The following is a 24,599-nucleotide window of genomic DNA, read 5'->3' on the forward strand; positions in this document are numbered from 1 at the left end:
CCAACCATAACCGACCCGATATTTTCTCAACCCGATAGATGACCCGATAATGAACTAGTTTATAATTAATAATGATTTAAATAAGATCAAATTGACATTCATCTTGATTATTTTCATTTAAAACTACAATGAATACACCTACACCTTGTCTAAACTTAAAAATGACCATGGACATCTAAAGCTAAATAGACTACATAAGATAAAATATATGTTGATACCTGAACCGATACTGACCCACTAATGACCCAACCCAACTTGCCACCCGTTAATGACCGACCTGAAAATGACCCGACATGTGCTGAACCGACCTAAACCCGTCGGTGACTCGACATACCGAACCCGCTTTAACCTTACCCGTAACCAACCCTAGCCCGATTGTCACCTCTAGTCTGTAATGACACAATGACTACATAATTAGGTCTATCATCACTCATCAAAGACAAAACCAACACGTTATAAATGGTTATTCTTTGACCAAACCCCTATCACTTACCACAAATTTCAACTTACATAAAAAAACCCCAAAAACTTGTTTCACAAATTACGTACAAGATAGGCCAAGGGAATCAAAATAATGGCAAGGAACTAAGAGGTGGCATGGAGTTGAAGAGCATGAAAACCAAGAGATGACGAAGAAGAACTTGAAGATTGTGGATGATGCAAAGGCATCACGCGCCTCATGTATATATGTTGAGAGCTCAATATGCTTACATCTTCTGTGGATATTGGTCCTAGATGTAAGCTCTTGTCGATCCATGGACATGTACAAGTAACAAATCTGGTTTCGACGGATTTTCGAGTAATCCTGCATAATGTTCTGCCAAAGTAAGAGATGATAGACTAATTTCCAACAATCTATGCTTCTAATTGGAGGGAGTAGTTGTAGTTCTTTGTTAAACCAACAATCTATGCTTACTAATTACCGTACAACAAGCCGGAACAAAGCCAACAAATACTAATTTCCTAATTAATAATGCTTCCTTCATTTGCTAAACAAATGTAGGATAAAAGACGGTTAAACAACAAACCGGAACAAAGTCAATAGAATGATACTGTATCTAAGGAATCTGTTCCAGGCATACAAAGCTAAGGGACTGCCAAGGACAAAATAAGAGACGAATTCTGGCTAATCAAATAACAACTAGAGGAATGAGTAGCAACTCACATAATTATTGGAGGTTGAATTAAACAAATAGAGTAGTATTCTCTTGTTCATGGGAAGGACCTCAAATCACGGGATCCGTATTCTTTGGACAACGCCAAGCTCTCAGAATATGTTTCCAGTTCTATATCGGGGCGCAAAGCTCTTTTGAACTCATGCACTTCACAACTGGCTATATTATAAGCTTGCTTCCCCAAAACAAAATAGCCGCCATCACTCTCACAATAGAATATCTTTTCCTTTGAACGATCAATGCCCTTGAATATTTTATAACCAGCCGAATTTGATTCTCCCGAAAACCACAGAGTCCATGGCCCAAACTTTTCATTGTCCTGTTGTAGCACCCATATGCTGGAAGTTACCAAAGAAATACTGAAAACCGCTAGTGACTCCCCAAGAAGAAACAGGAATCGCAATGAGCCACTTTCGTCACAAGTAAATGGCAGTTTCAAAAAGGTTATTTTTTCATTATCAAAGTTGAAGGAACCAAGATGAGTTAAATCAATCCTGTTTTTATCAATTTGTCCAAGCCAGTATGCGGACCCTCGAAAGAAAATAGCTTTTCGCAGCCAATAAAATGGTCCAAGCTTACCTATTCTGTGCGGGTAACTGATATTGAGGTAGTCATCTTTGACGGTCCACTGTTGATTACTGAGTGTATAAACTGCAACGTCTGTCTTTGTAGTCTCTTCAGCCTGACAATAATCAATCGCAATTGCGACCACTTTATAATCCTTACTAACAGCGTCGAACCCAAGCAAATACACAGAATTCTTGAGCAAAGGAGAACATGGGCGAGTGGGAAGTACCAAAGATTTGCGAATACACGGGTTCCACAATCTCAATTCTTCCCGGTGAAAAAGACGATGGTTCTTTCCAAGAATGGGACGGCGAGGACTATACTTTCGATTAACAAGGAACAACCCATTACAACCACCTATCATATGGTATGAGTATGAATCAGATTTCCTAAATATACGACCGGTATTTCTTAGAGTTTCAGCCTCACGAACTGTCACCAAGCACCCTTTATCTTCTCCTCGCAAATCCTCAAGGGATAGCAATAATTTATCATTGCCCGAATTAATTTTAAAAAGTTGGAGATGCATTGAAACAAAAGTAGGGTGATCGATAATGGAGCACCAAGATTTACATACGCACCTGAATCTTACTAGGGTTTTGGCTGGCAATGCTGCGAAAATCTGAGACCATACTTCGGGTGGAACGTAATTAAATTCGGGTATATGAGGCAAATGTTGGGGAGTGTCTGGTGATGTTTCTGGTATATGGGGCAAATTGGTTGATGTTTTGCGCTTCTTCCTTCTCTTCATCGTTTCCACAACCCTAAGTTTTGGAATAAACGGCAAGAATTTGATGATAACCGATCAAGAGGAATGCTCGAAGGGCTTGCAGTAAATATATCAAGTACCTCCGATTCGTGCCCGTCTCAATTTTACATGACTCATTCCGGCCTGGGCCCTGGAACTATACAACCGCAAGGTTTATTTTTCGATTAGATATTTGATACTTGATCATCTAATGAAATTAATAAACAAGTTAATTAGATATTTGATACTTGATAGGATTGTATTTCTTAATTTACGGAAACTAATCGCTCGAGTGTTGTTATAAATAAATATTAAACGTAAGGAATTCATGTATTCATTCATTCATTTATATTAGAAATAACAATACATACAATTCATCAATACAATTGATTTTTTATTTTTTTTGGGTCTAAGCGCGCTTAGGGGGATTCGAACCTGGGACCACATCTACGTATTAGTATATAAACAATTTAGCATCTCATCTAAGGGGAGACAATGAAGAACAGGAAGAAGGCAAAAACATTGCCGAATTTGAAGTACGTGCCACCTGAATTATTGTCTCAGATTTTCGCAGCATTGCCAGTGAAAACACTGGTTAGATTTAGGAGCCTCTGTAAATCTTGGCGCTCTATTATTGATGATCCTGACTTCATTATATTGCATCATAACCTCTACAAAACTAATTCCGCCAGTAAAAAGTTATTAGCTCTCAAGGGGTTGGGAAAAATTGGCACTGCTGGATGCTTGTTAACAGTTCGTCAGGGTAACACACTTGAAGAATCTGCTCATATTTTTCGTAGTTCTCATAGATACTACGGAGTATCTTTTAGGAGAGTGTAATGGTCTGCTTTTAATGCAGCGCTCGAAACAATTGAGACTGTGGAATCCTTCTATTAGAAAATCACTGGCAATTCCCCGTTGCCCGTTGTCTAGTGACAGTTCTCGTCTTGTTAGGTATTTATTTGGATTCGCGAATTGCAGTCAGGATTACAAAATTATCGCTATATCATTCACAATACAAGATCGAGCCAGGGATATTAAGCCAGTTCAAAATATGCGTGTTGCAGTTTATACACTTAATGACCAACAATGGAGTGTCAGAGATAATCATGATCTGAATATGAGTTGTTGTTACTTCACTCATAGGTTGCTGATAAGTTATCATCAAAGAAGGTTAACTCAAGCTTTAATTTTTCGAGGGGCAGCACACTGGGTTGGAACGGATCCACATGATCCTTATGGCTATAAACCGACTCATCTCTTTTCTTTCGACTTTGATTTGGAAAAATTCAACTACTTGGAATTTTCATTTGGTTTAGAGGAAGAATGGGTATCGAGGTTTGTGTTTTGTCTTGGGGATTCACTTGCGATTTTCAGCATTTCTTCTGAAAATGCGAGTATATGGGTTATGAAATAGGAGAGCGGAAAGGACGTGGGGATTCAGTGGTTTTCCCGACTTTCATGTAAGAAAGTTTTTCATTTATTCGGTGGCAACAGACCAGTGTTCTATAATGAGAGGGATATTGGTAGATGTCTAGTCTTTAAAAAGTTATTGTATATCATCGATAGTGGTAAAGCCGAGGTGATTGGTAGCAAAATGAGACATTATTTGGATTTGGAAGTGTATTCCGAGAGCTTGGTGATACGGAGCCAAGGATTTGACATCTTTCCCATGAATAACAATGCTACTCCTTGCACTTGCTATTTGATTAACAGGAAGTCCGATATTATTCAGTATTAGGGGTAGTTCTAAAATGAGACCGCCTTATACTACAAATCTACAAGGCCCATTATAGAGCGCTCCATTTACGTTACCATTTTTATTTGCTTTATGTTCCAACAAATATTAAAACAAAACAGAGGGGGTTATTCATTCAACTAATAGTTAGAAGTAGATTAATGATTTGATGCTATATATGCCAATTCTTGCTGATCAAACAACAACAGGAATGAGTAGCAATTGACATAACTCTCTGAATAATAGCCAGAGGTTCTTCCCAAAACCATTGGTAAGAGTGTAAGACAAACAAAGTAGGGGCTTTGTGTCATGGAAAATACCTCAAATCACGGGCTCCGTATCCTTTTAACAACACCAAGCTCTCTGAATACCTTTGCAGCTCTATATAGGGGCTCAAAGATCTTTTGAACTCCCGCACATTGCAAGTAACTATATTATACGACTTTTTCCCCCAAACGAAATAGCCGCCATCACTCTCACAATAGAACACCTTTTTCTTTGAACGTTTATGGTAGATCTTGAATAATTCGTGATAACCATTCCAACTTGATTTCCCCGAAAACCACAAAGTCCATGGTCCTAATTTTTGGTTGTCTTGTTGTAGCACCCATATGCTCGAAGTTACCAAAGAAATACTGAAAACCGCTAGTAACCCCCCAAGAAGAAACAGGAATCGCAATGAGCCACTGTGAGTAAATGGCAGTTTCAAGAAGGTGATTTTTTCACTATCAAAGTCGAAGCAACCGAGATGAGTTAAATCATTCCTATGTATATCAATTTGTCCAAGCCAGTATGTGGACCCTCGAAAGAAAACAGAAGTTGATATTGAAAAAAATGGCCCAAGCCTACCCGTTCTGTACGGATATCTAATATTGAGGCAATCTTTTCTGACGGTCCACTTTTGATCACCGAGTGTATAAACAGCAACATGCGTCTTTGTAGTGTCTTCAGGAGTCTTTTCAGAGGGAATGTCTTTGAATGCAATGGCAACCACTTTATAATCCTTTCTAACAAGGTCGAACCCAAACAAATATACAGAATCCTTGAGCAAGGAAGGAGATAGCGGACAAGCGAGAAGTATCAATGATTTCCAAATACAAGGATTCCACAATCTCAATTCTTCCTGGTGTAGAGGAGGACCATCCTTTCGATTAACGAGGAACAACCCATTACAGCTGCCTATAATATGGTACGAGCAAAAATCAGATTTCCTAAAAATGCGACCGGTAATTCGGAGAGTTTCAGCCTCACGAACTGTCACAAAACACCCATTATCTCTAACGCCTCGCAACCCCTCCAGGGCTAGCAATAATTTATTGTTAACATTAATTTCGCAAAGTTGAAGATGTATGTTAACGAAATTAGGGCTATCAATAATGGAGCACCAAGATTTACATACGCACCTGAATCTTAATACAGTTTTAGCAGGCAACTTTGCCAAAATCTGAGTCCAAACTTCGGGTGGTAAGTGCTTGGATTCGGGTATATGAGCCATATTTTCGTGAATGTCCGATGATGTTTTTGGTATCGGCCGCAAATTTGTTGAAGTTTTGCTCTTCTTCCTTCTCTTCATCGTTTCCACAACACTTAGTTTTGGAGTCTACGGCAGGAATTTGTTGATATGCGATCACTGGGATTGAAAGAAGGGGTTGCAGTAAATATATCCGGAACTTGGATTCGTTCCCGTCTCAATTTTAAACGATTCATTATTACCGACCCAAATTCGAACTTGTTCCAATCATATAAACGGGTCAATTGCCATGAGGCTAGCCCATAACCGGACTATTATATTTCTCTTTAACCCAGTTTGACTTATTTTACTCGTTTTTTTTTTGTTTTTTTTAAACCGTTGATTTTCAAGGAACTTAACCGTTAAAACCTATCGTTAAAATAATCGTACCTATTTTATATTCAACTTTGATTTGTACCTCTTTATTACCTATGGTACCACTTTAACTTTATATTGTATATATAAATGATTCAACTGCTTTGCTTAATTCTACACACAAGTTTAAAACTAGTATTAGTAAAAGGAAAGGGTATTATAGCCACAAATACTATCTTACAACCAGTTGTATATTAGCATTGTACAACCGCCTTAAAGTTGTCGAGTTCTTTACACAAAGTTGTCGAGCTATTTTATAAGTTATTGAGCTAATTTAAAAAGTTACTGAGTTTAATAATTATTCCTCTTAAGCTCAATAACTTTGTATTGTAACTCGACAATTTTGTTAGTAAAGCTCGACAACTTTATAACAAAACTCGACAACATTGAAAATGTTGTACATAAACTACATACAACCAGTTGTATAATCTACTAATTGTATTATAGCAAGGTCGATGACTTTTGACGGATACCGCTTAGCAAATTAGCTGCTTAACAAACCGATCTTATGTGGATCCATTTTTGGTTTTTAGTTTCAACTAATTCCATTTCTCTATTTTTTTTTAAATAGTAAAGCATTCTTTTAAGACAAAAAGAAAACTGTATTTAATTAATTTCAGTTACCTATTTGCTTTGAGCTCCTTATTATTGTCAATGGATTCATTTTACTTACGACACTGTTTTATAATATTGTTTCGGGTAAAAAACTTTTGATATTACAACAATGTCGATACACTTAGGGAAATAGCAATGAAGAAAATTATGAGTTTCATACCATATAAGGAGCTCCTTATCTATTGAACTACAAAATACCGAGTTTCTTATATGAAACTAGTTTCTAAAATAAGAAATCGGTTTCATGTTAGTAAAAGGTGAGAAAAAAGGGTGACCATATAAAAAGTATGAACCTTTCACCATTAAGGAGAAATAAGTTATATAATTAAAAATTTATGTGACGTGTCAATGAAAAAATGTAGTATGGAACTATAACAATTGCTACTGCCCTTAAAAACAAAGTATACAAATCTGTTTAATAAAATCTACTCTTGCGGTCTTGCTAGACATGATTCACTTTCAAATTGAGATATTTGATGTTGTATCCTTGCATTCTTTTTGAAGAGCTTTCTCAGGGGTCGATATACGATAATATATTACAAAACGGTTTAATAATCCAAAAAGGCAGAACCAAATTAGTCTAAATGAAAAAGAAAATCTGAAAAAAAGGGTCACTGAAAACACAAATTCTCATTTGTGACAGACAATATCAACTCACAAGGTTGTGATGGGTAAAAAAAAAACTGTTTACACAGCCTTAGAGACGGTACACACTGTCCCAAGTTAAAACGATATTGTGCTTATCCCAATGTCCCTTCGTCTTGCCTTCTTATTCTATCAAATCGCCAGCACCTGATATACCTTCTTCATCTATTCTCAGATTACTCGAATGACCTAAGAAATGGTAATCCAGGAAGTGGATAGCAATGTGGTAAGCCAAACAACTAATGAAACATCAGCTCGTACGAAATTGACGCATCGTAGGTAAGTAAGATCCCACTGTACTACGAAATTGACGCATCGTAGATGCGTTAATAGTTTCCATTTGCATCGCATTCCACCCGAACATTCAATTATAAGATCATAAAGAATTATTCACCAGTAGATATAAACTAGGTAAGTAGCTTACTGACAGTACGTGTTCAGTTAATGGAGAACATTAAAGCAAAAATATGCCGAAAATATCGATTGTACGCCCCAAGTCCCCAACTGTAACGCATACCGAGTGGTAATCCCTCTTAGAGCATCCACATCCAAGAGGATGATATTATCTTCTTATTTTTTCTCTTTCCTTCTCTAATTTTGACACCTCAATTTCACTCATATTCCACAATCTTCATCCTCTTCATTTTAATCTTCTTAAAAAAACTCCACATCAAAGAGGATCTTCTTACCTCTACTCTCCCAAATTTTTTATACCCAAAAAATAAAAAAAGAAATAAATTTATGCCACATACTAGATATTGGATGACTAGTGGGCACAAGGGCCAAGATTGCATATCCTCTAAAAATAGAGGAAGTGTTCCTCTTCCTCCTTCTAAGACGACATTTAACCATGCTTCCACATTGAAGAGGACATCCTCTTAAATGAGAGGATGCTAAGAGGATGGTCCATCCTCTTCAATGTGGATGCTCTTATCCCCTATATATAAAAGTGAAAGCATTTTTTGCTTTCTCATTGACTCCTCAATTTCAGGAATCCAAAAGACTTTCTTTTTTCACCGTTCATCATGAAAATTCATTAACATTTAAAAGTAATAAATAATTATTATCTCCACAATATAAGGCCAATTTTACTCCATATTCGAAAAAAAATCACTAAAATTCTACTCAGAAACATTAGTTAAAAAATTCAACAATACTGAACTTCATATCAATAGAGTATTAAAAAAAAGTTGGACGATTAGAAGTAATTAACAAATAGTTAAACAAAAAAATTTACATATAAATGTAAAAAACCGAAAAATAAATATAAAAGGAGTTAAAAATTAAAATCTCATCACATCGATCATCACAAGTATTTTATTAAATAAGAAGACTTGATTAAACATGAAAATACTGAACTTCGTATCAATAGAGTTTCGGATTTACACTTATCGAATTTTTTTTTTGGATAAAGATTTTGATAATTATTTTGATTATATAAGATGAATAAATGGAGAGCGTGAAAGGGATAGAAGAATGAATTTTAAATAAGTTAGAAAAAAGAAAAAAATAGGAGAGAGAGCAGCGGAGGAAATAAGGACAGTGAAGTAGCTAGGGTTATTTTTCCAAATGAATGACGTTAATTGGGTTTAATTTGTGGCTTTGTGCCTGACACGCCTAAAATGTCGCACTAAAAGACGGCCAAATTAACAATTTATATACCACTAAACACACTAATTAGCACTAATTATAAACTAGTACAATAGCAAACAAGGGATCGAACCCAAGAGAAGATGGGTTTTGCGAAAGTGAAATTAAAAGGGTAATTAGAACAATTGCAAAGAAGTAACAACAATTAAGTAAAGGGGGGGGGGGGGTTGGTTTGGTTTTAGTTGTAACAAAAGCAAGACAAATTCAAACAAGAGTGTAAAGCAAGTAAACAATCAAGAGTTTAAGATGGAAATTAATCAATATTAAGAGAGACTTAACCCGACTCAAAGTTTGGCACTTTAGTTGACAAAACCCTTCAATCAATCCTTCAATTATATATTATCACCCTATTGTGAAGATAAATCTTCTAAATCTCCTTAATAATGGCCAAATGACAAGGAAATCACACTTAATCAAATAACCCAACTTATCAATTCTACCAAGTAGAAATCACATACATTGGACAAATTAATAAGAAGATATGAGCACAAGAGATTCAATAGGGGTAATTAGACACAATGAAATCACAATTAATGCCCAATTACAAGTTAATCCTTTACTTGCTAATTAAGCCAAGAAAAAATCACATTCATTAGCATAATAACAAGGTGTTGCAAAGATGAGATTACAAGGAAATCACACTTAATAAACTCAACAACAATAAATTAAGGAACTTGATTAATTAAGCAACAAGGAAATCACACTTAATTACTCAATATAAACAAGGATTCCAAAATTCAAACAATAAACACTAAAGGATTAACAATGATAATTAAAATTAAAGAAGGATTAAAGGATCTTACAACCAAAGTTTAAGCCTTGAGTCGGATTAAGAGAGGAGATTAGTTCTCCATAATTAGATCTAAAACCCAATTCAAAAGATGAAAATATTCCCAAATTACAACCTTGATTAATTAAAGTGAACAAAAGATGCTTAACCTAACTGCAAACATTGTATTTATAATCCCCCGTAACCTAGTAATTAGTGGGCTTAATAAAAGGGAAGGCCCGTAACAAAAACGCTAACAAACGCCATCAAACCCAGAAAACTCGCACGGTGCGAGTTAAGTGTCTGAAACTCGCACCGTGCGGTTTCTCTGCTTTGGAACGCGTCTTCCTTTCGTTCTTCCTTTGATCCTTTGGAAGGCTTTCTTGGTGCATTTCTTCAAGCTTGTTCTTGGCTCTTCCTTGGACATTTCTCTTGATCTTTCGGCTTCCTAATCTTCACTTGAACTTAGGCTAAATGGTGAAACATATGGAATTGGCTAAATAACGCCAAAAACGTCATAAACCGCTACCAAATGCTACCAAATGAGCTCAAAATGATGCCAAAATGTAGTAGAAATAGGAGCTCATCAAACACCCCACACTTAGCCCTTTGCTCGTCCCGAGCAAACTAGAATAAAACTAATCACCACCTAGGCCAAGAAGTATGGGCACTCCTAATTTACCACTCTTCATCTCACTTCTTCCTTCTTATATCATCCCTCTTCTAAGCACATGGTCACTCTTCTTTCATAGCTTCAACAAGTGAGTAAGTGACCCAAAAACCACCAATATGAACCTCTCTTCTCTCACGCCCCTTCCTTATGTCATCCCTCAACTAAGATGGTCCTAAGTCCACCAATTCATCCATACATCCTTCCCAAAACTCAACACTTGGTAATACAAGGCTACCATGGTCACTAAAGCCTCTCCTTTCAACCAATTTGGCAACCTCAAAAACCTCCATTCTTTAACAATTCACAACAACTCAACAACTCATCAATCAAAACACAACTTTCCAACAAAGATAATACAAGTCAACACAATCCCATGCTTCAAGTATGCCAAGCACTAGTAACAAAGTAAGCTTCCAAATCCCCCTCCTAGTCTTGGCATGTCACTATCCTACCCTTCCGGCCTTCTTTGACACCTCCACTTATGTCACCAACACCATGTAGGAAGTAGTAAAAATATGTGACAAAACTTGAGAGTTTCAATCATTTTTCATTTTGCCTAAATCTCTCATTTTGCCTAAACCGCCCGCCCTTGCGGGTTTTCGGTTTAGCATTTTCCTCACTTCTACTCTCGTGGCTCGCACTCATTTTTTCATTTTGCCCGGAGCGCCCTTTCGGGTTTTCACTCCGTCCTCAGCCACTTTCCCATTTTGCCTAGGATGCCCTTTCGGGTTTTCATCCTAGCCGGGTTTTTCTTTTTCTTTTCTTTTTCTTCTTTTCGTTTTTTTTCGTTTTTTTTTTTTTTTTTTTTTTTTTTTTTTTTTTTTGAAATGAAGTACAAAGCATGGAAATGAATATATAACAATATATACATGATAACAACTCATGCCCACTCCACACTTAAATCTTCACTTTGTCCCCAAAGTGTGAGGTGAACACCCTAAACCCACTTAAGAGTGTGAGTTTGAGGCACCTCCAAAGTCCGGAGGTCCTCCTCTTCTTCTTGCTTCTCTTCTTCTTCTTCTCATCCTAGCCCTTTCGGCTCTTGTTTCCTCAACCTTAGCCTCATTGTACCCTTCGTATTGGGTGGGGAATTGTTGCATGAATTGAGCATTCATCGCGGCCACCATATCAAAAGTTGCGTTTGAAGTATAACGCATCTCTTCCAAGTCTTCTTGATAATGGTGGTAGCGGTTTTCGGTGATTCCCCACCGAGCATTCTCCGTTAGTTGCATTTGGGAGAGGGTAGATTCAATGTTTGAGACACGGTTGGTAATGTTGGTTTGCCATGATTGGAAGGCCGGGTAGTTGAATTGAGGGTTCGAAAAAGGATATTGTGGTTGTATGAAATACCGAAAATCGCTAGAGAATCCCTAAGAAGAAACACAAACCTCGAGAAAAATGTCTCTTCCACAATATTTGGCAGTTCCAAATAGGTGAAGTTTTCGGAATCAAAGTCGAAGGAAACGAGTAGAGTAGGTCGCTTCCCGGGGATAATATCCTGGGATGGATCATACCCTACCCAGTATGCTGCCCCTTGGAAGAATACAGCCATTGACGGAAATGTATACTCGTGTTTGTTATACGCTTCTGAGTCATGAACCATACGCTTAAAGCCTGAACTGTCGATATTCAGGCCGTTATTTCTGACAGTCCACTGTTGATCACTGAGTGTATAAACTGCAACAAACATATTTGCAGGCTTCGTACTAAATTTTTCTCCATCAAATGCGATTGCAACGACTTTATAATCCTTACAGCGAGGGGAGAATCCGAAAACATAATTAACAACCTCAAGAAAGGACGAGGGAAGCGGGCACTTTGGAATTAGCAATGATTTTCGAATACAAGGGTTCCACAGTCTCAAATCTTGTAAGAAATAAGGAGCACCACATTGTTGCACTAAAAGCAGCCCATTACAACTCCCTTTAAGAACGTACCAGTATAAATCAGTTTTCTTAAAAATTTGAGTGGTTTTTCTAAGGGTGTTGGCTTTACGAACTGTCAACAAACACCCACCACGTCCTAAACCCTCGAGGGCTAATAATAAATTATGATTGTCGGGATTATGTTTACAAAGTTTAAGATGCATAGAGATGAAATCAGGGTGATCAATTATCGAGCACCAAGATTTACAAACGCACCTGAATGTTAGCAGGGTTTTTGCCGGTAAATTTGCGAGAATGCGAGACCAAACTTCGGGTGGTATGTACTTGAATTCGGATATAGGGGTTATATGCTTTTTATTGCTTGATGATGATTTCGCCATTTCCTTCCGCTTCATGTTCTTGAGCATAAAGGGTGTGTTTGGATTGAAGGAATTGGAGAGAAGGGGAGGGGAGGGAAAGGGAGGGATTTAATTTCCTTTGTTTGGATAAAAAATATGGGAGAAAGGAAATGGAAGGGGAGAAATGAGAGGACTTATTTTCCCTCCTATAGAACAAATTATAATCTTTCCAAGGGTGGCAAGATTTGGAAAGAAAACATTATTTGGACTCTAATTATACCACCAACATCCTTCAATTCTCCATCCATTCTTCATCTCCCTCCTTCCTCCCCTTCCATTTCCCTTCATAATTTTTGTTATCCAAACACCCACATTCCATTTGCCCTCCCCTTCTCTCCCCTCCCTCCACCTCCCCTCACTCCCCCTCCCCTCCCTTTCCCTCCTAAAATTGTATCCAAACGGACCCTAAAAGGGCAGAAACTGAAAGGACGGTTTGGAAAAGCTAATCTCTTGGGCTCCCGAATGCTAATTAAATCGTGTATTTGTGGGAAAGATAGTATAAATTATTTTTATTTTTTCTAGATAAGTTATTGAAGATGTAATATTTTAAGAATAAGTAGGATTTAGGAAAGTAATATTATACGATTAGATATTTAGACATTTGACTAGTTTTTAACGCGTGCAAAATTATACGAGTATATTTTTAAAAACATTGTCGTAAATAATTAACATTTAAAAAATATTAACCAAAATACATGAATATTTTATATTCTATTTATTTTATAATGATAATATATAGGTTAAAACAATGCAAAAATTCAGTGTTAAAACATGGTATAGGTATAGAGTACATTAAATGCAATGTATACAAAACAATATGCATGTCAAATAGAAAAATTAAAATATTATATCTGGTTGAATATATTTATGAGAAAATAGCTTATTTTTTTTTTTAAAAAAGGAAATTGCAGTATGTTGTTCTTTAATTTATTACTCCATTTACGGTTAATTTATACTTGAATTTAATATTTAGTATTTTTGTAACAATATTGATTATTATCGGTTGATGTATTTTTTCGTACTTTATTTTAATTGTTATTATAATTTATTATTGTAATAAAAATTTGGACTGAATTTTTAATAGGTGGTGTAATTTATTAGTAAAATTTTGGTCTAAATTATTTACATTTTAAATTATTCATTATTCGTTATTATTCACTAATAATTATGTGTAGAAAACATAAAGGTAAACATTTAAGTTTAAAACTTAAACATAGAGGTTTTTCAGCAATTAATTCCAGATTTTTTTTTCTTTGGGCCACACATTTACTTACAAAAAAATAAAAATAAAAATATGTATGTGATGATGTGGCTTGAGGAAAATGCTTGAAATATTTCACAAATACTATCCTACAACTAGTTGTATAATAGAATTGTATTGTTGAGCTCTTGCACAAAGTTGTTGAGCTATTTTACAAGTTCTTGAGTTATTTTACAAAGTTATTGAGCTTAATAATTATTTTGTTAAACTCAATAACTTTGTACCGTAACTCGATATTTTTTGGTTTTATACTAAAAAAAACTAAACTTAATCTTCTCAAAATTATTCACCCTACGACTGATCAACCGTAAATAATCTCACCTTTACAACATTGAGATCAAAGTTAATAACTTACTAGTATAGATCTCACGCAAATGCGCGGTTTTTTAGATAGGAATATTAAAGAAAATACGAATCAACAATTATAAAGCCTGATATTTTAACTCAATTTGATATTTAATTGTAAATTTATTATTATTAATGTTTTGTATTAGTTGGTGTAAAAGGAAAATTTCAGTATAATCCAGTTGTAAATATAATAATATAATGAAAGGCCAATTAGAAAGATGATATAATAAAAGCCCAATTATAGATATAATATAAAAAAAGCCCAATTATAGCCAAGTTCATTTAGGCGGGAAAATTTGGAGATTTCTTATTCTTTTAGTATAAGGGGATTTTTAAAAGTGAGATTATTCTCAAATTACCAAAAGTTGGGAGTCCGGTAATATTATATGGATATCCATGTCTAATTAAAAGATTCTGGATTTTAGTGTTTTTTGGAAACTCAAACTCTATTGTTATACAAAAAGAATAGTGTCAATTTCCAAAACCCTCAAATTCCATCTATGCCACCAAATCATTATCTTGCCGTTTGATTCCAAGAAATTGAAGAGAATGAAGAAGGTAAAATCATCATTATCATCATCATCAAGTTGTTGCCAACATTTATCCTACATATCAGAATACAAGTACTTACCACCCGAAGTTTGGAATCAAATTTTGGCAACATTGCCGGTGAAAACCCTACTACGAGTCAGGTGTGTTTGTAAATATTTGTGCTCTATCATCGAGGACCCTGGTTTCGTTAACATGCATCTCAAACTTTGTGCGATTAATGTTGACAAGAATAAATTATTGGTAAGCTTCGAGACGTCTAGACGCCGTGGAAATCCAGGATTCATGGTGTCAGTTCGTCGAGCTGACACACTTGAAAATATTACTGACAATTTCAGTACCCTGGAATCCTACTTTCTTCGTGGGAGTTGTGACGGGTTGCTATTAATGTGCCGCGACAACTACCACAATTTTCATGCAAGAGAAATGACAATATGGAACCTTAGTTGTAGAAAATCATTGCTACTTCCCCCTTGCCCTTTTCCTCTGCGTAATGGTTGTTATTATCTTGAGGACTTTATATATGTATTTGGTTTTGCTTCTGAAAGTAAGAATTATAAAGTAGTTTTGTTCACGACAGAAGACAATGTGGATGTAAAGGCTTCAGAGATGATGAATGTTGCAGTTTATACACTCGGTGATCACCAATGGAATGTCAGAATTAATGGCCTCGGTATCAGCCGCATCTACTTTAAACGTATGTTTGATTATATCCGGAAATTAGGTTATTACTTTCAAGGGGAAGCGCACTGGTTTGGTAATGATCCATATGGGGATGGTAATCTAAGGAAAAACCCTACGCATCTTGTTTCCTTCGACTTTAATTTGGAGAAATTTATCTTTCTGGAACTTCCACATCGTTCGGGTGAACAAGAAACTTTCAGCTGGTTTATGTTTTCTCTTGGGGAATCACTAGCTGTTTTCTGTATTTCTCGCGTAAGTTCCAGCATTTGGGTGCTGGAACAGGACAACGGAAAGCAGGTGTGGACTTTGTGGTTTTCAGGACGTTCAAGCTACGCTGGTTTTATATTATTCTGGTCGTACTCACACACGAATTCAGTGGTATTCTACTATGAGAGTGTTGACGGTAGTAGCCATCTTCGGTGTGGGAACAAGTCGTATAATCTTAATAATTGCCGAGTGCGAAAATCTATAAATCGTGAGGTAGGATTGTATAACTATTCCGAGAGTTTGGTGTTGTACAATGGAGATGGAGCCGAAGACATACCGCCTTTTCCCGGAATTTGAGAGCACTATCACGTATGATTTGATGTCGTTTTGCTTTAATGTCTTTCAATTTATTGTTGTTGACAATAATGGCTCGGAAACATAAGATGTAAAATATTCTGGATTCAATTTTCATCGTGGATAAAAGAGCTGCCCCTGCTGTTTAAGGTTGGCGCTACAAATTTTCGTATGTGTTTTTCCGAGTAGTTCATTGTTGTCGATCAGTATCAGATTGCTATTTACTAACTAGAAATTTAGGACACTGAACAACTGAAGAGCTCGTATAAAAGTACAGTAAATGTGTCAGTTACTGCTCGTTCCTCTCGGCTCTCGCTGTATGCTTTGACACAATAACAAATGACAGTGCTGAATCGAGTATGCAGTGGAGAACAGTATCAGATTGCTCTTTACTAACAAGGTAAGTACTCGTAGCTATGAATAGTCCTGAATCATAAGCTACAAATAGTCCTGCGCACAAATGTTCTGCATCGGCGGTCATTTTTTTGGGTCAATAGCCACCATGAGGAGTTTGATGCACCTGTTTCTGATTCTAGACATGGATACGAGTGTACGACCCTAAACAACCCTATCAGCTGATATGTTACATTATATTGCTACCTAAAATAACGAGCGCAGCAATCTGTCAATGGGGCGACCCCTTAATATTAAGACGACACACACATACAAGATGTTAAACCCAAAAACCAGAACACGTCAACTAGGCGTAACTCATATTTTTCTCGACTTGGTGCAACTCTCAAGAACGAGAGCGAGTTTCAGATTTATTGCAAAGCTGCAGCATTTGTTTGCTTCATCGTAAAAGCGGGAGTAAGAATTATACTAGCAATCAATAAATACATAAAATCTATAGAAAATGTAAACTATGTATACCATAACTTAAACTCGTATACAGCCAGAGGTTCCAAAATCAATTAAGACAAACAGAGTAGAATTTCATCATGACAAATACCTCAAATCATCTCGTAAGTAATAACAATCGAGGAAGTGGTAGAAATGCTGTGGCAAGCCAAACAGCTTAAGAAACAACTGCTCATTCCAAAGGCATCGAAAGTGACTAACAAAGTTACTAGCAAGATTATAAGACTTCTTCCCACACCTAATGATAGCTACCATCAACGCTCTCAAAATAAAATACCTTTGAAAAACCATTTGAGTACGACTTGAATAAATTTAAACCATCGTGGATAATCGAGTACCAAGATTTACAGAAGCATCAGAATGTGAATCCAAACTTCGGGTGATAAGTACTTGAACTCAGAAATACGGAACAAATGTTAGTTTCTGTTTGGTGATGGTTTCGCCTTCTTCCTGTTACCCACTTTCTGCAGCATCAAACGGCAAGAACCAGCAAAGAGTCTATTTGAAAATGATAACCTTCAACTCTTCAAGGCTCAGGTGAGAAGAGAATGTTATTAAATCGAGTAAGATCGTACAAATAAAATAAAATGAAACAAAAATGTTTCAAACTGTCAATGAGGAGAATCTAAGACGACAACACCGCAGTGTCCAAACTCTTTTAAACTCTCGCTCAATCAATAATGGTTTCAACAATGGTGAAAAATCCAAAAAATAACAGGCATGGAGATGAGAAGCAAGATTAAAGTAACTACACATACCAAAATTCAAGGCATACAAAGCCAAGCGAATTCCAAGGAAAAAGAAGCTATAACAATATGCTCTGAATAAAAAGAATTATTGCTTCTCAAACATCAAGAGGAATAATGAGGAGCAATGAACATACTCAAAGTTGGTTGACTAAGAGACTAAGAGCTAGAGGTTCTTCCGAAAACCATTTGTAAAACAAACAAAGTCGTACGGAGTATTATCTAATTCATGGGAACGATCTCAAATCCTGGGTTCCGTAGCCTTTGGATAACACCAAGCTCTCCGAATACATGTCCAGTCTTAAGATGGAGCTCATAGATCTATTCAAGTCCCGCACTTGGCAACTAGCTATATTATAAACCTTATTCCCGCATATAAAATAGCCACCATCACTTTCACAATAGATAACCTTTTGATGAGACGAAACACATGAGTTGAATACTTGATAGCCATCCCCACTTGAATTCCCCAAAAAACATAGAGTCCATGGCTCCTTTTCGTTGTCCTGTTCTAGCACCCATATTCTGGAAGTTACCTTAGAAATACTAAAAACCGCTAGTGACCCCCCAAGAAGAAATAGAAACCTCAAAGAACCCTTTTCGTCCCAAGTAAATGGTAGTTCCAAAAAGGTTGTTTTTTCCTTATCAAAGTCAAAGGAACCAAGATGAGTTAATGTATTTCTTGGTTTATCAAAATAACCAAGCCAGTACGCTGAGCCTCGACAGAAAACAGCAGTGGATAACGAGTCAAATGGCTTATTAATAGAGATATTGTTAGGAAAAGTGATATCGAATTGATCATTTCTGACAGTCCATTTTTGATCACTGAGTGTATAAACTGCAACATACGTCTTTCCAGTCAGTCCAGCCTCAATATCGTCAAATGTCATGGCAATCACTTTATAATCCTGACTATGAGAGGCGAAACCAAACAAATACTTAGTACCGACTAAGCTGCCAAATGGGCTCACCGGAAGAGGCAATGATTTGCGGATACAAGGGTTCCACAATCTTAATTCTTTACGGTAATAAGGAGGACAAAATCGTTCCACTAAAAACAACCCATTGCAGCTACCTATAATTTGGTACGTATAAGAAGTAGATTTGCTAAAAATAAGATCGGTTTTTCGAAGAGTTTCAGCCTCGCAAACTGTCAACATATACGCTGTATTTCGTTCCAAACCCTCGAGAGCTACCAATAACTTATTATTATTCCGAGAATTGAATTGGGAAAGTTGAAAGTGCATGTTCACAAAATCGGGATCATCGATAATAGAGCACCAAGATTTGCAAACGCACCTGAATCTTAATAGGCTTTTGGCAGGCAAATTTACGAAAATTTGAGTACAAAGTTCGGGTGGTAAGTACTTGGATTCAGGTATATGTTGGTGAATATTTGATGATTTCTGCTGCAAATTTGATGAACTTTTGGGCTTCTTCCTGTTCTTCATCGTTTCCACAGCTCTAAGTTTTGAATTGAACTGCAAGAAGTTGATGATGGGGCGGATGGGCGATTAGAGGGACAGCATCAAGGATGAAGGGTTTGCGGCAATTCACTTGGTGTATCTTCAGATTTAAGATGGTGATTGTCAATTGATTTTACCATAAGAGTTAAAAACACCGTCAAATTTAAAATCTCTTAACCTTATTTCATTTTCGCCTTTTTTTTTTAGCATTTTTTCTAAAATGTGCCCAATAGGCAAATGTTAAGATGCTAAAAAAGGAAAGATTTATATCAATATATTATGAGAAATTGAAATACAAACTTATAATTACCATACTTTGAGAATTATTGTTATAAATCATTCTTTTTTTTTTAGCATCTTAACGTGTACCTATTGAGCACATTTTTAAAAAACTCTCATGCGGTGTGTAACAATTGTTTTGAATTAACACGACCTTAAACAACAAATGGCGATTTTCAAAAACGCTAGCCTCCATCAATTATATGCGGGGCTCCCATCGATTATCAATCGATTGATGGTAATCCTCAAATTTGTTTCAAATTTCAATCAATAGTATGCATTTATCTTCTATTCAATAAAAATCTCCCTTTTGGTGAGAATCGTTTTTTCGTCCCTTATTTCGGGAATTTTCCATTCATTCCTGGGTTTAGTCTCATCAGTAATATAGTCAAGTGTACTTCGTTGATGGTTCGTAGCGTGTTTTTTCAAAGGGTACAAGTGATTTGTCAATGCTTTTTGGAACCAATCAGAGGTAAATTTTATCTTATAATAATGAATGATCCCCTCAAAAGCTACATGACGATAGTGATAATAGGACGAACCGAATTGTAAGATCATCATGTTTTGAGATCCCTAGTTTATAAGAAAGTTATTTTTCTTTGATTAAAAACCATTAGATTGTTTTTCGATTATATGTATCTTTTATAACTGTCGTATGACGTTCTATTAATAAATTATTGTTTACTTTCAAAAAAAAAATGGTGATTGTCTTAATATCAAAGCGAGTTAAGTTGGGTAGCTTTTGCTATCTTTTTTTCCTTTTGGATTTTTTTATGCTCCCCTGCAACAAATAGTATACTCGTAACCCTTTTTACTAATATTAACAAATCCCTAAATTTTCCCTCTTACCTTTCCGCATTAATGACACTCTAGTATAAAATATTTGTCTTCTAATTAATTGATTTCACTATCTATACTTACTCGTATACAGAATTTACCTCCTAATTAATTATATACTACAAATTTTAACGCTAATTTTTATTTTTGAAGAAATATTAACGGTAATTATGGTCACAATTTTTCATAAATTATTGTTTAGCTTTTAGACAGACAAAACCAATTTTTTACCTTTTTCAAAATGAAATAGATATCATGGTTGTCAAGCTCTCTTAACATTTTTACCTAAAAAAGCCCCACTTTTCACGGTTTCGACGCAAATCTATATATATATATATATATATATAAAAGAGAGTTTTTTCGAGCGATCTGAGAGCGTCCACATCATCGAAAATCAATTTAGGAAAGTATAATTTTTTATGTAAAAAATAAAGTGGAAAATCTTTTAATTATTATAATATGTATATTTCCTAAATTATATTCAAGTGATATTTCTAATTTTTATATCAAACCTTTACATTTCATTTGGCAAAAAAATATCGTTAAAAAAATTATGAAAATAATATAATTAGCTTTGTGTTAAAAAATGCTATCATTAGAGTATAAATTTCATATTATTTGCACATATTAAAGATGGTGTATTTTTTAATACGTAAAATTGTGTACTTTTTAGTATGTTTTGTCCCACATTGGAAAATAAGTAGGTGTGGTGAATATACTACATATAAATAGTAGAATTGTCCCACATCGAAAGATTAGTATAAGGTGATGTGATCTTATGATTATAAATAGGATGCATATTTGGAACTTATGTATCCACCCAAAATTACTTTTTAGTATGTTTTGTTCCACATTGGAAAATAAGCAGGTGTGGTGAATATATTACATATAAATAGTAGAATTGTTCAACATCGAAAGATTAGTATAAGGTGATATGATTCTATGATTATAAATAGGAGGCATATTTGGAACTTATGTATTCACCCAAAAAATTTTGAGTCTCATAAATATTGTTTTAAAGAGTTCTTAAGATTTTCTATCATTTTCTACGATATGATATAAAAAAATAAAGTGGAAATCGTTGGGAACTACCAGGGAAAGAGTTAAGAACATGAACAAGAAAGAACTAAAGGTTTTACTAATGGTAGTCTACTGACACAATACAAAACTAAAGAATTTACTAATGGTTGTTTTCTGAATGCAGTAATAGAGAAGAAAAATAATACTCCCTCCATTCAACTTTTATCACCCCACTTCAATATAATACTCCTCCTATTTATTAGAGAAATGGGGTGATAATTGTTGAATGAAGGGAGTATGTATACAATAGTGGTTTTTTAAGAAGAGACATGTATTTCTTGGTATGTTATATCTTTCACATTGAAAAATAATGTAGGCATTATGAACATACTACGTCTAAATAATTAAATTATATATCTCACATTGAAATAATAGTATACGGTAGGATGATTCTACAAATATAAATAGGAGGCATCCTTGAAACTTAGGTATTAATCCAAATTTTTTTGATATAAAAGATATAGACTTTTTAGTATGTTATATGTCCCACATTGAAAAATAATATAGGTGTTGTGAATATATTATGTAGAAATAATAAAAATGCCCTATATATATACATTTTCTATATTATATTAAAGTGATGTTTATAATTTTGATATAAAAACTTTATATTTCATTTGAAAAAAAGTATCGTATGAAAATTATATAATTAGATTGTGACAAAAAAATGTTATCATTAGAGTATATATTGTATTGTATTGTATTTTCTCATTATTAAATCGGGTTGATGTCAAAGTAGATGAAAAAAAATGGTGTACTTAGTATGTTATTTGTCATACACTGAAAAGTAACGTAAGTGTAGTGAATATACTATGTATAAATATTAGAATTGTCCCACATCGGAAGATTACCATAAGGCATGGTGATCTTATGATTATAAATAGAAGTCATAACCCAAAATCTTTTGATTCCCATAAATATTGTCTGAGATAACTCTTAAAAGAGGTTGTATTACTGTCTCTACAATAATGATTTCTAACCTAAGTTAATGTTTGGAAAATCTTTTAGTTATTATAATATACACTATGTATTTCTTATTTTATATTCAAGTGATGTTTCTAATTTTTATATAAAAACTTTTAAATTTCATTTAACAAAATAATGTTGGTAAAAAATTATGAAAATAATATTATTAGATTCATGGTAAGAAATGCTATCATTAGAGTATATATAGATTTCATATAATTTGCACATATTAAAGATGGTGTATTTTATAGTATGTTATATCTGCCACATTGAAAAATAATATAGGTTTGATAAATATACTACATATAAAAAATAGAATTTTCCCACATCGAAATATAGCATAAGGTGAGTGATTCTATTAGCATCCTTGGAACTTAGGCATCAACCCAAAATCTTTTGAGTCGCTTAAGTATTGTTTTGGAGAGCTGTTAAAAGTTTATATCATTATATTTCTACCTATAGATTTTATATGTCCCATATTGAAAAATAATGTAGGTGTGGTAAATATACTATGTTTAAAAAATATAATTAGAATTGTGTTAAAAAATATTATATCATTAGAGTATAGGTTCTTATCATTTGCACATATTTTAATTATGATAAAAAAAAAATAGAAAACAAACGTCCATGGTAGCATGTGTAATCTATCAAATTTCAAGGTTACCATGAGAAATTTCAAATATTATAATGATATAGTTAATTAAATTTACATTTAAAAGAGAGATATCCGTACCAATAAAACAATAAAGGGGGTATTATTTTTTACTTTTTATTTTATTGCCACGACATCAAACTTAACGTCCATTTAACAGCCTTTACATTAGGGGGTACCATGGGCAAAAAAATGGAGCCTCAAGGGTACCATAGGCAGATTTTTAAAAGTAGGGGTAAGATGGAAAATCTAACAAAATTAAGGGGTACCACGGGAAATTTCCGTATCTCAATTATGTTCAATTTTTTTTTGAAGAAAAACAACGTACAAATATTAATGGAGAGTACTTGATCATATTATTAAATTTAAACATAACTATTAGATATAATGAGTAGCAATTGTCTGTATTCGGTATTCGAGATCTGGTTGAATGTCGAACTAAGTGCAAAAAAGATGGTGTAATTCTGAGTATGTTATTTGTCCCACATTGAAAAATAATGCAGGTTTGATAAATATATATTACATATAAATATTAGAATTGTCCCACATCAGAAAAAAAAATCCAATTTTTGTGAATATATTACTTATAAATAGTAGAATTGTCTCATATCGAAAGATTAGTATAAGGTGGGGTGATTATATGATTATTAATAAGAGTTAACCCACGTATATATTAACCTTTTTTTTTAAAGAGATATTTTAATAATATGTAAACAAATCATTAGACATATAATGTAAACATTAAACGCTTAACGTTTTTTTTTTTTTTGCATTATAAATAAGCTAATTACCCCGTTGCAACGCACGGGCATTCAAACTAGTTTCCTAATAACATGGACTAAAAATGGATGAATAATATACTAGTATAGATCCCGCGCGAATGTGCGGTTTTTTTAGATAGGAATATTAAAGAAAATAACAATAATTGATATTTAACTCAAATTGAAATTTAATTGTAAAATTTATTATTATTAATATTTTGTATTAATCGGTGGAAAATGGGAAGCCATTATAATACAGTGTAGATATAATATAATAAAAGCCCAATTACAGATATGATATGATAAAAGCCCAATTAAAGATACAATATAATGAAAGCTCAATTACAGCCAAATTCATTTAGGCGGGAAAATTTTGGAGATCTTTTATTCTTTTAGTATAAGGAGGATTGGCCAACTAAATCCAATAATAAGCGTTGATGGAGTATCAATTTTTTAATTTTTATTTTGATGACTCGGGGACTCGAGCTGTTACTTTTTGTATAGTAGGTAAGTCACCCGAAAATGACAGGTTCGAGGTATAGAAGTCATGTCTGTTGGAGTATAAAACCGATCTTGGGAATTCAACCATCAGCTTAAGCTTTTGGTTAAGATGATTTCTTGACATGATATCAGAGCCAAGGCGACCAAAGGTTACAGGTTCAAATCCTGACAGCCTCCAATAACTCACGAAATAAAATTTCAGCACCTGATATGAGGAAGCTTGTGCACTAACCACTCTTCGGGCTTAATCGGCATTCGAGTGAGGAGGCGTAATAGAAAATAAATATAATTCTTGGAC

The 24,599-nt window shown here is 34.6% G+C and overlaps 4 protein-coding genes across 4 annotated transcripts; 1 reads left to right on the top strand and 3 right to left on the bottom strand.

Moving 5' to 3' along the window:
• Positions 1 to 473: 473 nt before the first annotated feature.
• On the bottom strand, positions 474 to 2,666 carry LOC141658654 (F-box/kelch-repeat protein At3g23880-like). Its single transcript, XM_074465552.1, has 2 exons — positions 1,166 to 2,666; positions 474 to 805 (listed from the first exon to the last, which is right to left on the bottom strand). The coding sequence occupies exon 1, from the start codon at positions 2,491 to 2,493 to the stop codon at positions 1,213 to 1,215; it is 1,281 nt and encodes a 426-aa protein (XP_074321653.1). The 5' UTR covers positions 2,494 to 2,666; the 3' UTR covers positions 474 to 805; positions 1,166 to 1,212.
• Positions 2,667 to 2,985: 319 nt separating this feature from the next.
• LOC141587780 (putative F-box protein At3g17480) lies at positions 2,986 to 4,231 on the top strand. The gene is made up of 3 exons (XM_074409249.1): positions 2,986 to 3,243; positions 3,350 to 3,828; positions 3,988 to 4,231. The coding sequence occupies exons 1-3, from the start codon at positions 2,986 to 2,988 to the stop codon at positions 4,229 to 4,231; spliced, it is 981 nt and encodes a 326-aa protein (XP_074265350.1).
• Positions 4,232 to 4,535: 304 nt separating this feature from the next.
• Positions 4,536 to 5,801, bottom strand: LOC141587782 (F-box/kelch-repeat protein At3g06240-like). The gene has a single exon (XM_074409250.1). The coding sequence runs from the start codon at positions 5,799 to 5,801 to the stop codon at positions 4,536 to 4,538; it is 1,266 nt and encodes a 421-aa protein (XP_074265351.1).
• A 4,825-nt stretch (positions 5,802 to 10,626) lies between these two features.
• Positions 10,627 to 12,731, bottom strand: LOC141587783 (F-box/kelch-repeat protein At3g06240-like). The gene is made up of 2 exons (XM_074409251.1): positions 11,854 to 12,731; positions 10,627 to 10,756 (listed from the first exon to the last, which is right to left on the bottom strand). Exons 1-2 carry the CDS (start codon positions 12,729 to 12,731, stop codon positions 10,627 to 10,629), a joined length of 1,008 nt encoding a protein of 335 aa, XP_074265352.1.
• Between the last annotated feature and the right edge of the window lie 11,868 nt (positions 12,732 to 24,599).

The sequence above is a fragment of the Silene latifolia genome, chromosome 6 (genome assembly GCF_048544455.1).
Source record: "Silene latifolia isolate original U9 population chromosome 6, ASM4854445v1, whole genome shotgun sequence".
Taxonomy (NCBI): domain Eukaryota; kingdom Viridiplantae; phylum Streptophyta; class Magnoliopsida; order Caryophyllales; family Caryophyllaceae; genus Silene; species Silene latifolia.